The 12,947-nt window shown below is 42.8% G+C and overlaps 1 protein-coding gene across 1 annotated transcript in view; it reads left to right on the plus strand.

Annotated features, from left to right (window-relative positions):
* Positions 1–12,947, plus strand: part of PKD1L3 (polycystin 1 like 3, transient receptor potential channel interacting) — a 79,048-nt gene that overhangs the window by 19,026 nt on the left and 47,075 nt on the right. The window contains 11 exon segments of the mRNA XM_042917916.1: positions 3,877–4,004; positions 4,100–4,300; positions 5,109–5,229; positions 5,539–5,770; positions 7,509–7,702; positions 10,464–10,502; positions 10,505–10,702; positions 11,937–11,974; positions 11,976–12,051; positions 12,303–12,374; positions 12,376–12,485. Coding sequence (XP_042773850.1) covers positions 3,877–4,004; positions 4,100–4,300; positions 5,109–5,229; positions 5,539–5,770; positions 7,509–7,702; positions 10,464–10,502; positions 10,505–10,702; positions 11,937–11,974; positions 11,976–12,051; positions 12,303–12,374; positions 12,376–12,485 — 1,409 coding nt within the window.

Here is a 12,947-nt window from a genome sequence, read left to right on the forward strand (position 1 = left end):
GACAACAGAGAGCTCAATGCTGGTCTCAAACTCATGAACCACAAGATCATGACTGGAGCCTAAGTTGGAGGCTCACCCAGCTGAGCCACCCATGAGCCCCAGCCCCTTGTTTTTTTTTGTCTAATGCTGTGTCATGGATATCTTTTCGTGTCAGTACACATAAGTGAACCAATTATTCTTAATGTGCATTTGGACATTTTTTTGTTTGTCTCCTCTCACAAATAGCATATCCACGAGCCTCCATGTACCTACATCACTAAGTACTTACGCACGTGTTTCTGTGGAATAGAATGCCAGAAATAGAATTGAGGGGCTTTTAAATTTTCAGTGGATGACAAAATTGTCTCTTAAAGGACACTGTTTTATATCCCCACCAACTGTTGCCCCACACTTCTAATTTCAAAGGCAAGAAAAGAAAGAAAAGGAAGGAACATTTTACTGATTACAAAGGAGGCCGAACGTCATCTTATATATTGATTGACCATGTGTATTTCTCCTCTCAGTGGCTTCTTCATGTCCTTTGTCCATTTCCCCCACAATGGGTTGTCATTTTACTTACTTGTCTGTAAGAGAGCTTTATTTATTGTTGATGTTGACCTTTTGTTACAGATGTTGCAAATATTTTGTGCCCATGTTTTTTATAACTTTATTATTTCTTTTTTTAAATGCAGAAGCCTTTAGTAAATGTAACTTTGAAAACAAAAATAACATTTCAAAACAAAAATAGTAGGACTCGCAGTGGATATTCTGTCCATTTGCTTAACCTTCTCACTTGTTTTGCATAAGAACAGCCTCCAGAAAGGAGAATTGGGGTTTTCAGTTTCATTCAGAACTTCTCTTGATCTCTATTTTAAGTCTATCTTGAGTGCTTTTTTGAGTTTCAAAGGATCATTTACTTGGTGTTTAAGCCAATACTGCTCTTTGCCTGTTTTTAGCTTAGTTTTGTTAATTAGGTATTTGATCTACTTACCACTCCAGGAGGGTTCTCTGAGTTCCTTAGAATAACCTGAAATACAGAGGTGCCTGGTTAAGCGTCCAACTTCAGCTCAGGTCATGATCTCATGGCTTGTGAGTTCAAGCCCCACATTGGGCTCTCTGCTGTCAGGGCATGGAGCCTGCTTCAGATCTTCTGTCCCACTCTGTGTGTGTGTGTGTGTGTGTGTGTGTGTGTGTGTGTGTACAATTGTATGTTCTGTCTCTCAAAAATAAATATATTTTTAAAAACTTTTAGGGGCACCTGGGTGGCTCAGTTAGTTGGGCCTCTGACCTCGGCTCAGGTTGTGATCTCATGGTCTATGAGTTTGAGCCCCACATCAGGCTCTGTGCTGACAGCTCAGAGCCTGGAGCCTGCTTTGGATTCTGTGTCTCCCTCTCTCTCCCTGCCCCTCCCCTGCTTGCACTCTGTCTCTCTCTCAAAAAAATGAATAAACATTTAAAAGCTTTTTTTTAATTTTTAAAAAGAATAACATAAAATAAAAATCCTTCCTATAGGTAAGATGTAATATATTTTCTTTGGCTGCCAAGTTGTAATACTGGGGTTTTTTATGAATTTTTTTTTCCCTTTTCCTTTTTCTTCTTTTTTTTTTTTTTTTTTTATTAGAGAGAGAGTGCAGGGATGGGAGAGGGGCAGAGGGAGAGAAAGAATCCTAAGCAGGCTCCATGTTCAGCCACACACTCCTGTAATATTGCATTTTATAAAAAAGCGTTTGAGGGGCACCTGGGTGTCTCAGTGGGTTAAGCATGTGACACTTGATTTCGGCTCAGGTCATGATCTCGGGGTTCATTAGATGGAGCCCCACATCAGGCTCCATGCTGATGGCTCAGAGCCTGCTTGGGATTCTCTCACTCTCTCTCTCTGTCCCTATCCCCACCCCTCTCTCTCTCTCAAAATAAATAAATATTTTTAAAAATGCATTGAAATGCATAAAGAAATTGAACTCCTTATAAGAAGAACAGAAGTAAATTTAAAACAGTCAGAAACAGCTCGGGGCTGTGTGTTTGCTTCCAAAATCTCCCAGGTTAGTGTCATCAGTCCTCATGTTTACCTGAGTGAGAAGTCACCAGAGAGCACATTTCAGAGCAAAGCAGTCTGGGTTTCAAAAACCCCCAACTGCCTGCCTCTCCGAGTCCCTCGACACTGTGATGGAAGCTGCTGGAGCAAGTCCACAGAGGTCTAAGCATGCCATTGAGCAGGTAGGTACAGTACATGTTGATGTCGAACTCGGTTTAGAAACTTTTTAAATCTTGGCAGATCCAGGTATCACACGGCCTCTTCCTAGATCTCTAAAGAGTCTCCTGCCAAGCGACACCACTGAAGAGACCACTGTTAGGCCTGCTCTGGGTCTTCCTCACTGTCTCATCTGTGCGCTAAACTTCCCTAGTGCTATAATCCAGTGACAAGAGCTCAGTATGGTGTTTGGCATATAGTAGACACTCAGTAAATTAAACTTGCATTTTCGTGTTGATTTGCATTTCTGTATTCATTTGAGGAGATGTTCACCATCATCGGTCTATGTAAATGCAAATCACACCACAATAAAATGCCACTTTGTACCCAGAAATACAGACAGTAACAAGTGTTGGCAAGGAGGCAGACGAATTCAAGCCCTCGTACATTATTCGATTGTGAAATGATACGGCCACTTTGGGAAACAGTTTGACAGTTGCCCAAAAGGTTAAAAAAGGAACTTCCCATGTGGCCTAGCAATCCCACTCCTTGGAATAGGCTCACATATGTCCACACTAAAACTTGCACGGTCGTGTTTGTAGCAGCATGATTCAAACAGTCAAACGGCCAAAAAGTGGAAACAACCCAAATGTCCATGATCCAACGAATGGATAAGTAAAATGTGTTATATTTGTTACATTAGCAACAAAAGAGAATGAAGCAGTACAACATGGGTGAACCTTGAAAACATTACACCAAGTGAAAGAAGCCAGGCACAAAAGACCACGTATTGTGATTCTATTTTATGAAATGTCCACAAGAGACAAATCTCTAGATGCAGAATGTAGATTGGTGGTTGTCTAGGGCTGGGGGGGGGGGGGGGGGGGGGGAGGTATAGGGACAGGGGAATGGACAGTGACAGCTGGCTGCTGGGTACTTGGGTACTGGGTTTATTTTAGGGAGATGAAAATGATCTAAAATTAGATCATGGTGATGGTTGCACTATGAATATACTAAAAAAACATTGACTTGTATACTCTAACTGGGTGATTTGTATTGTGAATTTCATTGTAATAAAACTGTTTGTGAAAACCTCTCATAAGTAGGTCACAGGCAGGGGTGCCTGGCTGGCATAGTCGGTGGAGCATGCAACTCTTGATCTCCAGGACGTGAGTGCCAGCCCCATGCTGGGTGGAGAGATTACTAAAAATAAATTAAAAAAAAAAAAATTTAAGTAGGTCTAGAGAAGCTTATATCATGGGACAAAGAAATATTTTCTTGGATGGCCCTGTTAGTTGATACAAAGGATGGCGAGTCTTTAGCCAGACTACAAATACTTTCTTTGGGTCCTTTGCAAAGAATGTCATCGTCAGGGGCGCCTGGGTGGCTCAGTCGGTTAAGCGTCCAACTTCGGCTCAGGTCATGATCTCACGGTTTGTGAGTTCGGGCCCCACGTTGGGCTCTGTGCTGACAGCTCAGAGCCTGGAGCCTGCTTCAGATTCTGTATCTCCCCATCTCTCTACCCCTCCCATGCTCATGCTCTGTCTCTCTCTGTCTCTCAATAATAAATAAACGTTTAAAAAAAAAAAAAAAAAAGAATGTCATCTTTCAATATGTCACTGTCCAGGTCTTTGTCCTCCTTCCAACCCCTCCAAAACCATTATCCACAAAGGCCACACAGGTCACATGGTATTTCCTTCTCAATGCAGGTAGAAAATATGCTGGAAATGGCCTTGCTGGCCCTTGGGAAGATCAAAGAAACATTTCTACAGCAGAGCCAGTTTTCTGAGTCTTTAGTGACTTTGACCTCTATCATTGCTTCTCTGATGCTGAGCAGGTAACAGAGGAGGAGGGGGAGAGTGGTTCATTTTAGGTTTCTGATCTTTAGAAAACACACAGAAGTTGATTTCCATTTAATTTCTCCTTCATTAGCCAAAACATGTCAACCTGGCCCCTGAGCTCCTATACTCTAGGGTCCCCAGCACCTGTGAGGTTAGGCTTTTCAAGGGCTTCAGCTTTGGAAGAGCTCTTGAACAGACAACCAGGATTTAATGTTCAAGTGAGTGTCAAATTGATTCTGACCCAAATGGAGTTGGGATTGATGGCTACAGGCGTTTGGATGCACCATGATACGTAAGCTGGCCAGACCAAACGAGAAGGCTGGGTGTCATGGATTTCTGTTTTACAATGGCAGGAATGGAGGCCACTTAAAAATGGAGGAGTGCCTGGGTGGCTCTGTTAAGTGTCTGACTCTTGGTTTCAGCTCAGGTCATGATCTCACGGTTCATGAGATCAAGCCCCGCATTGGGCTTTGCACTAACAGCACAGAGCCTGCTTAGGGTTCTCTGTTTCCCTCTCCCTCTGCGCCTCCCTTGCTCATGTGCATGTGTGTGCTTGCTCTTGTACTCTCTCTCTCAAAAATAAGTAAGTGAACCTTAAAAAAAAATGAGCCACTGTAGAGGTTGGAAGCATTAAACAGACTTCTGGATTTAACTGAGTTTCTGTGTTATGGTTTGAATTGATCTCAACTCTTCACTATTTATATATGAAGCTAGGAATATCTGAATAAGTATTGACTTGTTATACCAACTTATCCATATCAGTATATAGTGTATTTCTTTAGGCTTTTACCTAACAAACAAGAGCAAGATTGCTGTCTTATCCTGGAGAGCAGAATACTTCCTTCCTAGTAATAATGAATCCTCCAGGTATAAAAATGTTAAAAAATAATAATTCCGAGGGTCACAAGTAAATGACTCATCTTTAATTCTTCCTTGTATGATGTTATAATGAGAAATATTATTTCAGTTGAGATATTAGCAAGGGGAAAATCCCAACATTTACTTTAATCTCTGATATCTGATACATTATTACCTTTTGGGGTGTTAGGTAATAGATTTCAGCAACTGATGAAACAAATTTTCTTGTCTCTAGGTAATAGGACTAGCTTCAGTTCCTTCAGGGATTTTGATGACAAGAACATTGTTGGAAGTATCGAAAGTGTGTTGCTAAGCTCTAATCATAAATTTTTCCAAGTCCATGATTTAGTGGAAGATATTGAGGTATGACTTCATTATAAAGGAATGAAATAGAAAGGAACAGGAATTCTTGGAGAATAGGATAGAAGGAAGCCATTTTAGATTCATGGCAGTGCCATTATTTTATTATTCACATCTTCACTTGGGAAGTTTTACAAGAACTACCTTACCTTTAGGAGGTGTTTTAGGTCTGAGATTATATACTCTCCCTTAATCCCTACAGATATTCATGGAGGAATACCTAGGAAGTTACATTCCATTATCACTAGAAAGGAGACTGAAAGGCATCAACAGATGAACCATCTTGAAGATTGGTTAACTGTCTCATTCTAGATCATGCTGTGGAGAAATGTTAGCGTGGAAATCTATCCCACCAGCATCAACATGAGCTCAGACCATTTTATTATGACAGTGAGCATCACTTCCCTGGAGAAATCCCTGATCGTGTGCATAGAACCTGAAAGTCCCCTTTTAATGACGCTCTACCTGGGGTTCCAGTATCAGCCTAACCACACTCACTTCAACCTGAACATCACTCTTCCAAAGAATCAGGTATGGCAAAAAGGTAAAACCCCAATCAGAAACTTACTTTGAAATGCATTTTTTTCTTCTTTTTCTTCAACTTTTTATTTTGAGATAACTGTAGATTCTCATGCAATTGTGAAAAATAAAAGAGAGAGCTCATACCTTTTACCCAGTTTCCCCTCATGCTGGCATCTTGCATAACTATACCACTATATCCTAACCAGAAAATGACATTGATACAATGCATTGACCTTACTTGGATTTCATCAGTTTTACCTGTACTCCTGTATGTTTGTTTATTCCATGTAATTTTATCACATGTGGGAATATATATGACCATGAAACACATTTTTTTTTTTAAAAGATGGATTGTGGAATGGATCCAGATATATATGTGATAAAGCAAATTTTGTAAAATGTTAATTCTAGAATTAACATTAAATGGGTCAGTGATTAAATGGGTCAACTTTCCATATGGTTGAAACTTTGCATAATGTTGAGAAGTAAAATTCCAGCACATACACATATATTTCCAATTTTATTTCTAATCTTAGATTTGGGTAAGGCCAGAGATACCTCAGTAAATCTTGGTTTAATATCAAAATGACTACACTGTGGCTTAGAAAAGTGAAGAATTTGAGACATATATAAAAAGTTAAGAATTTCTGAGATACATAAATAGTGCCTTAGATGTACTTGACCAAAAAACATATTCACTGGATATCAACTTTAAATGTCGTACTGGGGCACCTAGGCATCCGACTTCAGCTCAGGTCATGATCTTGCATTTTGTGAGTTCGAGCCCTGCATCGAGCTCTGTGCTGACAACTTGGAGCCAGTAGCCTGCTTCGGATTCTGTGTCTCCCTCCCCCTCTCTCTCTCTGCCTCTCCCCCACTCATGCTCTCTCTCTCTCTCTCTCTCTCTCTCAAGAATAAACATTAAAAATCAATTTATTGTAATACTGAAGAGTCTTAATAAAGAGCTACTGTTTGCATTTAAAAAATGTGTGGAGGAGTGGCAATAACCATGTTATAAAATATAAAGCATGTTATAATCCCCTCTCATTACAGTCTTCTCATGTTGAACAAGCTTCTGGCTGTTTTGTAGGCCTCGCTAACACGAATGATCACTTTTTAGGTGATTCCTGCTCTTAGACACAGTACCTGAGGCAGCACCTTTCATCCTGGGCTCCCGGGTATAAAGTTCTGTCTGTGTTACAGGCAAGCTCTTTCCGACTCAGAACATGCGCTCCATTTTCCTTGCCAGTCGTGGCAATATCATGTCCCTTGGGGATCTTAGACATCCTCTGGTCCGGAGACTTTGTCGGAAAGATGAGAACATTAAGGAGATGGTGTGACTTGCCTTAGCCCTTAACAGCCATCTAGTGACAGAGCTGGGCCTCGAATCAGGGCTCTTTCCTGGAACCACACTCTTCCCATCCTTGCTTCGTTCTTAGGCTTCTTCTTTTAGCTCCGTCTTGTAGCTACTCGTTTGGGTGTGTAATTCATTCATTTTTCTAAAACTCATCATATATTCTGACTCATTAGACCTAAATCTTCATCTGTCAAAAGAACACAGCTTTTTATTGGAATGGGAGAAACTCAGAACCCCAGGTTGTTCAACTGGTCATTTTCTTGAAAGTCTTGTAATTCTAAGCTTAATCCTTTCCCCACTTGTAAAATAATGATAATAATAACAATAGATCCTTCAGAAGGAGCGTTCTGATAGTAATTTTGTCCCAATGGAAATGCAAGTAAGCCCTGTTCTTTGTTCTCAGATGAGGAATGTACAGGGGTGCTGGCTCCAGAGAGTCTGCAGTATGGGAGCAGCACCTACTACACAACAGCTGTGCTGAATAAAAGCCAGGAGAGTGCGCAGCGCACACCCACCCTGCTCTTGGCGACAACTGCGGTCACTCGCTGTCATTTCTGGGACAGCCACAACAGCACGTGGGAGACCATAGCGTGCCAAGTAAGAAGCCACACCACTTCTCTTTCTCTTCTGCCCCAGCTGGCATGAAATGCAGAGCATCTGTTACCTCATTCGAGGGGCCCAGAAAGAAAAAGCATCAGGAGGGAGAGAAATCGGCCTGGCAAAAAAGAAGATTGCATGTAGCGGGCCAGGAAAGTGTGTCTCTTCGGAGCAGGCTTACACTTTATATTTGTTATTTCCTTCTCAAATATTCAGTCCAGGGTGAATCTGACAGTTCTAGATAAAAGAAGCAGTACGTAGGGGGGTCTGTATGGCTCAGTCAGTTAAGTGTCTGACTCTTGATGTCAGTTCAGGTCATGATCTCCCAGTATGTGAGTTCGAGCCCTGCATTGGGCTCTGCACTGATGGCACAGCTCCTGCTGGGGATTCTGCCTCTCCTTCTCTCCGCTCCTCCCCAGCTGTGCATGCTCACACTCTCTCTCTCTCTCTCTCTCAAAATAAATAAACTTTAAAACAATTTTTTTAAAAAAGCAGTAGGTGGACACTGTTAAATTCTGCAAGTGTTAAATATGTTGCGGGTAAAAGTAAACAAATTTCCTGCTTAATTAAAGAGAGCTTTTGTAAAAATAAGCTGGCAGATTCTTGTACATTCCAGGCGAGGTGGGGACTTTTCTCATTGTCACCTCGTTCCAGGGGTCTGCTCACTTTAAAATGGCGCCCTGCATTTTCGCACGGGTGATTCTGTGTGATCCCATCTGATTTAAGTCCTGGTTCAGTTGCACCAAGACTGTGGTGTAAAGTTCTGGAAATAATGAGGCTGTTGGTTAAGAGCTGAGAGAGGGTCATTCACATGTGAAGAGAGGAAAAGAGGATGCTGTGGAAGGCAGCTGCGCCATTCGTGGCCTCGGCAGGGATTTCGGAAGAGCTGGAGCAGAGCCTCTGGAGCAAATCCTCTACCTGGGAGCCCCTTAGGTTGCAGTTTCTGGTGAAATAAATCGGGGCAAGACCTGAGTGGCCTTTCTAACAAGCCCCCTGCACAACGCTGGGACCCCGTGCAGGGAAGAGAGCTGCCGAGAGCAGGATGACAGAGGGTGAGAGATAGACCCGGCACCCAGAACTTAACCTTGTGCCTTGGAAAGCAGCCAGTCATACTGACAATATTTGAAGCTTTTTATCTGCACAATCGAATGTGGAATTGGTGATTTTCATTTGATTGCCTAGTAACATTTTTAAAAATACATATTTTTTAAAGTTTATTTTGAGAGAGAGAACACGTGCGAGCACAAGTGGGGGAGGGGGAGAGAGAGAAGAGAGAGAATCGCCAACAGGCTCCATGCTGTCAGCACAGAGCCCGACTCTGGGCTCAAACCCACACACCTCGAGATCATGACCTGAGTTGAAACCAAGAGTCGGACCCTTAACTGACTGAACCACCCAGGTGTCCCTGAAGATACTTTTTTGTGAAGAAATGTTACAACATGTGGAAGTTATAAGGAAGTTATAGGGAATAATATAATAAAAACATAAAATACTCTGGCTTTATCACAAAGTTGGTATTTTGCTCTGTATAGTTCAGATTTTTTTATAATAATAAAACACTCTGGAATAATCAAAGCCCTCTATGTATCCGCGTCCAGTCTTGTTTTCTCCCACTTACCAAAAGGCGACCACTGTCCTGAACTCAGCATTTGTACTGATTCCTTCAGCACATATTTACCGGGCATCTTCTACGCACCAGGCCCATATCTAGGAACTAGAGATACAGTGATGGACAAGACAGTGTCTTCCTGAGCTTACATTCCAGGGAGGGAGACTGACAAACATAGATACGAGAGTGTGGTTTTGCATGCTTTTGGTCTCTTTGTAAATGGCATCATCTATACCGTATCCTCCTTTAATTTGTTTTTTTCACTCAGCATTTATCCACGTTGCTATATCTAGCTCTGACAATTTCTTTTTTCTTAAAGGGGAAGTTGTCCCTTTATTTTATTTATTTATTTTTTATTTTTGACAGAGAGAGCATGAGTGGGGGAGGGGGGCAGAGAGAGAGAATCTCAAGCAGGCTCCATGCTGTCAGTGCAGAAGCTGACTGGGGCTCAAACCCGTGAATCATGAGATCATGACCTGAGCTGAAATCAAGAGTCAGACGCTCAACTGACTGAGCCCCCCAGAAGCCCCTCTACCTCATTCGTGTTAACTGCTGTAGATTACTCCCATCAGCACGCAGTAGGAGTCCTCTACTTGCTTGTTTGTATGTTCTGCTGTTACTGGACATATATATAGGTTGTTTCCAATCTTTTTTTTTTTTAACGTTTATTTATTTTTAAGACAGCATGAACGGGGGAGGGTCAGAGAGAGGGAGACACAGAATCTGAAACAGGCTCCAGGCTCTGAGCTGTCAGCACAGAGCCCGACGCGGGGCTCGAACTCACGGACCACAAGATCACGACCTGAGCCGAAGTGGGACGCTTAACCGACTGAGCCACCCAGGTGCCCCATCCAATCTTTTAGTTATGAACAATGCTGACAGAAACCTTTCTCATGTCTCCTTGTGCACATGTGCAGAGTTCCCCAAAGATGTGGGTTCAGACCTGGAATGGTAGGATTCAGAGAATTTGTGCTTCTCCAGGTTTGCTAGAGGTTTCCAGATTGCTATCCACATACACTATTTTACCCCCAGTGGTAAATGCACGGCCCGGACATTGTTTTCCCTCCCTAAATTGCATGTGTTTGTGTTTTATGTTTGTCCCTTCCTTAGCACTCTGTTCAGTTAGAATCAATGTCTTGATTCTAATTGCAGGTTGGGCCACAGAGTACAGTTTTGAGGACACAGTAACTGCCTGAGGTCACTGTAACCGCCTGACCTACTTTGGCAGCGACTTCTTCATTGTGCCCCGGATGGTGAGCATTGAAGACACTATCAAGCTGCTCCTTCGTGTGACCAGCAACCCTGCTGGGGTGTCATTGCTAGCCAGCCTTTTAGGATTCTATATGCTCACCTTTGTGCGGGCTTGGAGGAAGGATCAAACGTACATGCAGGTGACAGTCATGACTTTGATTCCAAAAGCTTTGCATAGTGTCTTGAGTAGGTGGAACAAGATGGAAAAACAACAATAACAACAACAACAACAAACCTTCACCAGAAGTGGCAGGCAGAGTGGTAGGAATTCTCAGTGGCATAGGAATTCGAGTGCGACTTTTTTCTTAAATTTCTCTTCACGTTTCCTGTCTCAGGGCTTCGCAATTTAACTCTTTATGTTCTTTTTTTTTTTTTTTTCTTTAGCAGAGGTTGAACTCTCATATGATTCATTTAAGTTAGGAATAAGCCCGAACATCTAGAGAACTTAAAATCAAATGGAAGTTTGGGGCGCCTGGGTGGCGCAGTCGGTTAAGCGTCCGACTTCAGCCAGGTCACGATCTCGCGGTCCGTGAGTTCGAGCCCCGCGTCAGGCTCTGGGCTGATGGCTCGGAGCCTGGAGCCTGTTTCCGATTCTGTGTCTCCCTCTCTCTCTGCCCCTCCCCCGTTCATGCTCTGTCTCTCTCTGTCCCAAAAATAAATAAAAAACGTTGAAAAAAAATTAAAAAAAAAAAAAAAAAATCAAATGGAAGTTTATCTCACTTTATACATTGGATGTGAAAGTCAGGTGTAAGTAAAATTAGAATTCCATGTAACTGCAGTATAGAAAAAACCTGTATGGAATCTCGTTTTGGAACAACAGCAACAACAAATCTTCTGATGACAGCCTCTTGTTAATTTCTGTTCCATGCATTCCTTATTCTTATGTGTTCTTACACTTGGGGATTCTAGAATACATGCCATCCATTTCTTTCCAGCCATGGGTATAGAGTTGCCAGTTTTAACAAACAAAAATATAGGACACCCGGTTAAATTTGAATTTTATGTAACTCGTGCATTTTTAGTACTTCTGTTCCCAAGTGATTCATTGTTTACCTGAAATTCAGGTTTAACTAGGTGTCCTCCACACCGTGTGATAACCCTACCTGGGCAGGCGGGAGGTGGAAGTATTTCTAAGGCCAAGACCTGATGAGCTGATTCTATGAATATTTCATTTCAGAGGCATCAACCCAGGACTTGAGCCCTCATCCCCTGCTTCATCACTTAGGTCTCTTATTTGTTTATCTTGTACCCGCATGCCACCCTTGATGTTCACCGAGGTGCCAAAGCTGGAGCCGTGCATCCTCCTGCTTCTTAGCTGGAGGAAGCAGTGTCTACACTAGGTGAAGATCCTTCTTGGTTCTGCTGTTCCTACAGGTGAAGGTCACTGTCCTGGCTGATAATGACCCCAGCTCTGTTTCACTACCTCCTGCAGGTCTCCACTGGCTATTGAAGAAGGGCCACCATGCCAGCTAAGCTTAACGAAATGAATGTTCTTCACTCCTTGCCTTGTGTCTCCTATCGCCCAAGATGTGCCCTGACCCAGTGACGCCCCGGTGTCCAGGAGCACTTACGAGAGTAGCTCCTAGTTCTACACTGGACATTGGCAGAGTCTGCCATACTTGCCCAACCCCCCAAAGACTTCATCTCAGTACAACTCTATTTTCTCCCTTCTCCTTAGGGATAAACCCCAAGAATCCTCTGAGAGCTTCCTGCATTTTATCTTTGCTTATCATGTTTTAGGTGGTTATCACCCTCTATGGATCAGAGGGGCAGAGGGAGACCCATCACCTTTGTGACCCCGAGAAGGCAGTCTTTCTTTGAGCCAGAGCATCTGGATATCTTCCTCCTCAGTACTCAGTCCTCTTGAGGGGAACTGCACAGCCTGTGGTTCTGGCATGACAATTCGGGGTCCAGCCCTTCTCGGTAAGTCCCTGCGTCAGGCTGCCTTGGCCTTTCTCCTCCGTGAATCTGCGGCGTTCTGGGCAAGACCAGCATGCCATCACAACAAATGACAATAATGCTTTGGGCAAAATTGTAACCAATGACTGTTAGATTTAAATTTCAAAGCTCAGGGTGCCTGGGTGGCTCAGTCAGTTAAGCATCCAACTTTAGCTCAAGTCATGCTCTTACAGTTCATGGGTTCAAGCTCTGCATCGGGCTCTGTGCTGACAGCTCAGAGCCTGGAGCTTTTCTCAGATTCTGTGTCTCACTCTCTCCCCCTCCCCAGCTCGTGCTCTGTCTCTCTCTGTCTTTCTTTTTTTTTTTTTTTTTTTTTTTAATTTTTTTTTTCAACGTTTTTTATTTATTTTTGGGACAGAGAGAGACAGAGCATGAACGGGGGAGGGGCAGAGAGAGAGGGAGACACAGAATCGGAAACAGGCTCCA

The sequence above is a fragment of the Panthera leo genome, chromosome E2 (genome assembly GCF_018350215.1).
Source record: "Panthera leo isolate Ple1 chromosome E2, P.leo_Ple1_pat1.1, whole genome shotgun sequence".
NCBI lineage: Eukaryota > Metazoa > Chordata > Mammalia > Carnivora > Felidae > Panthera > Panthera leo.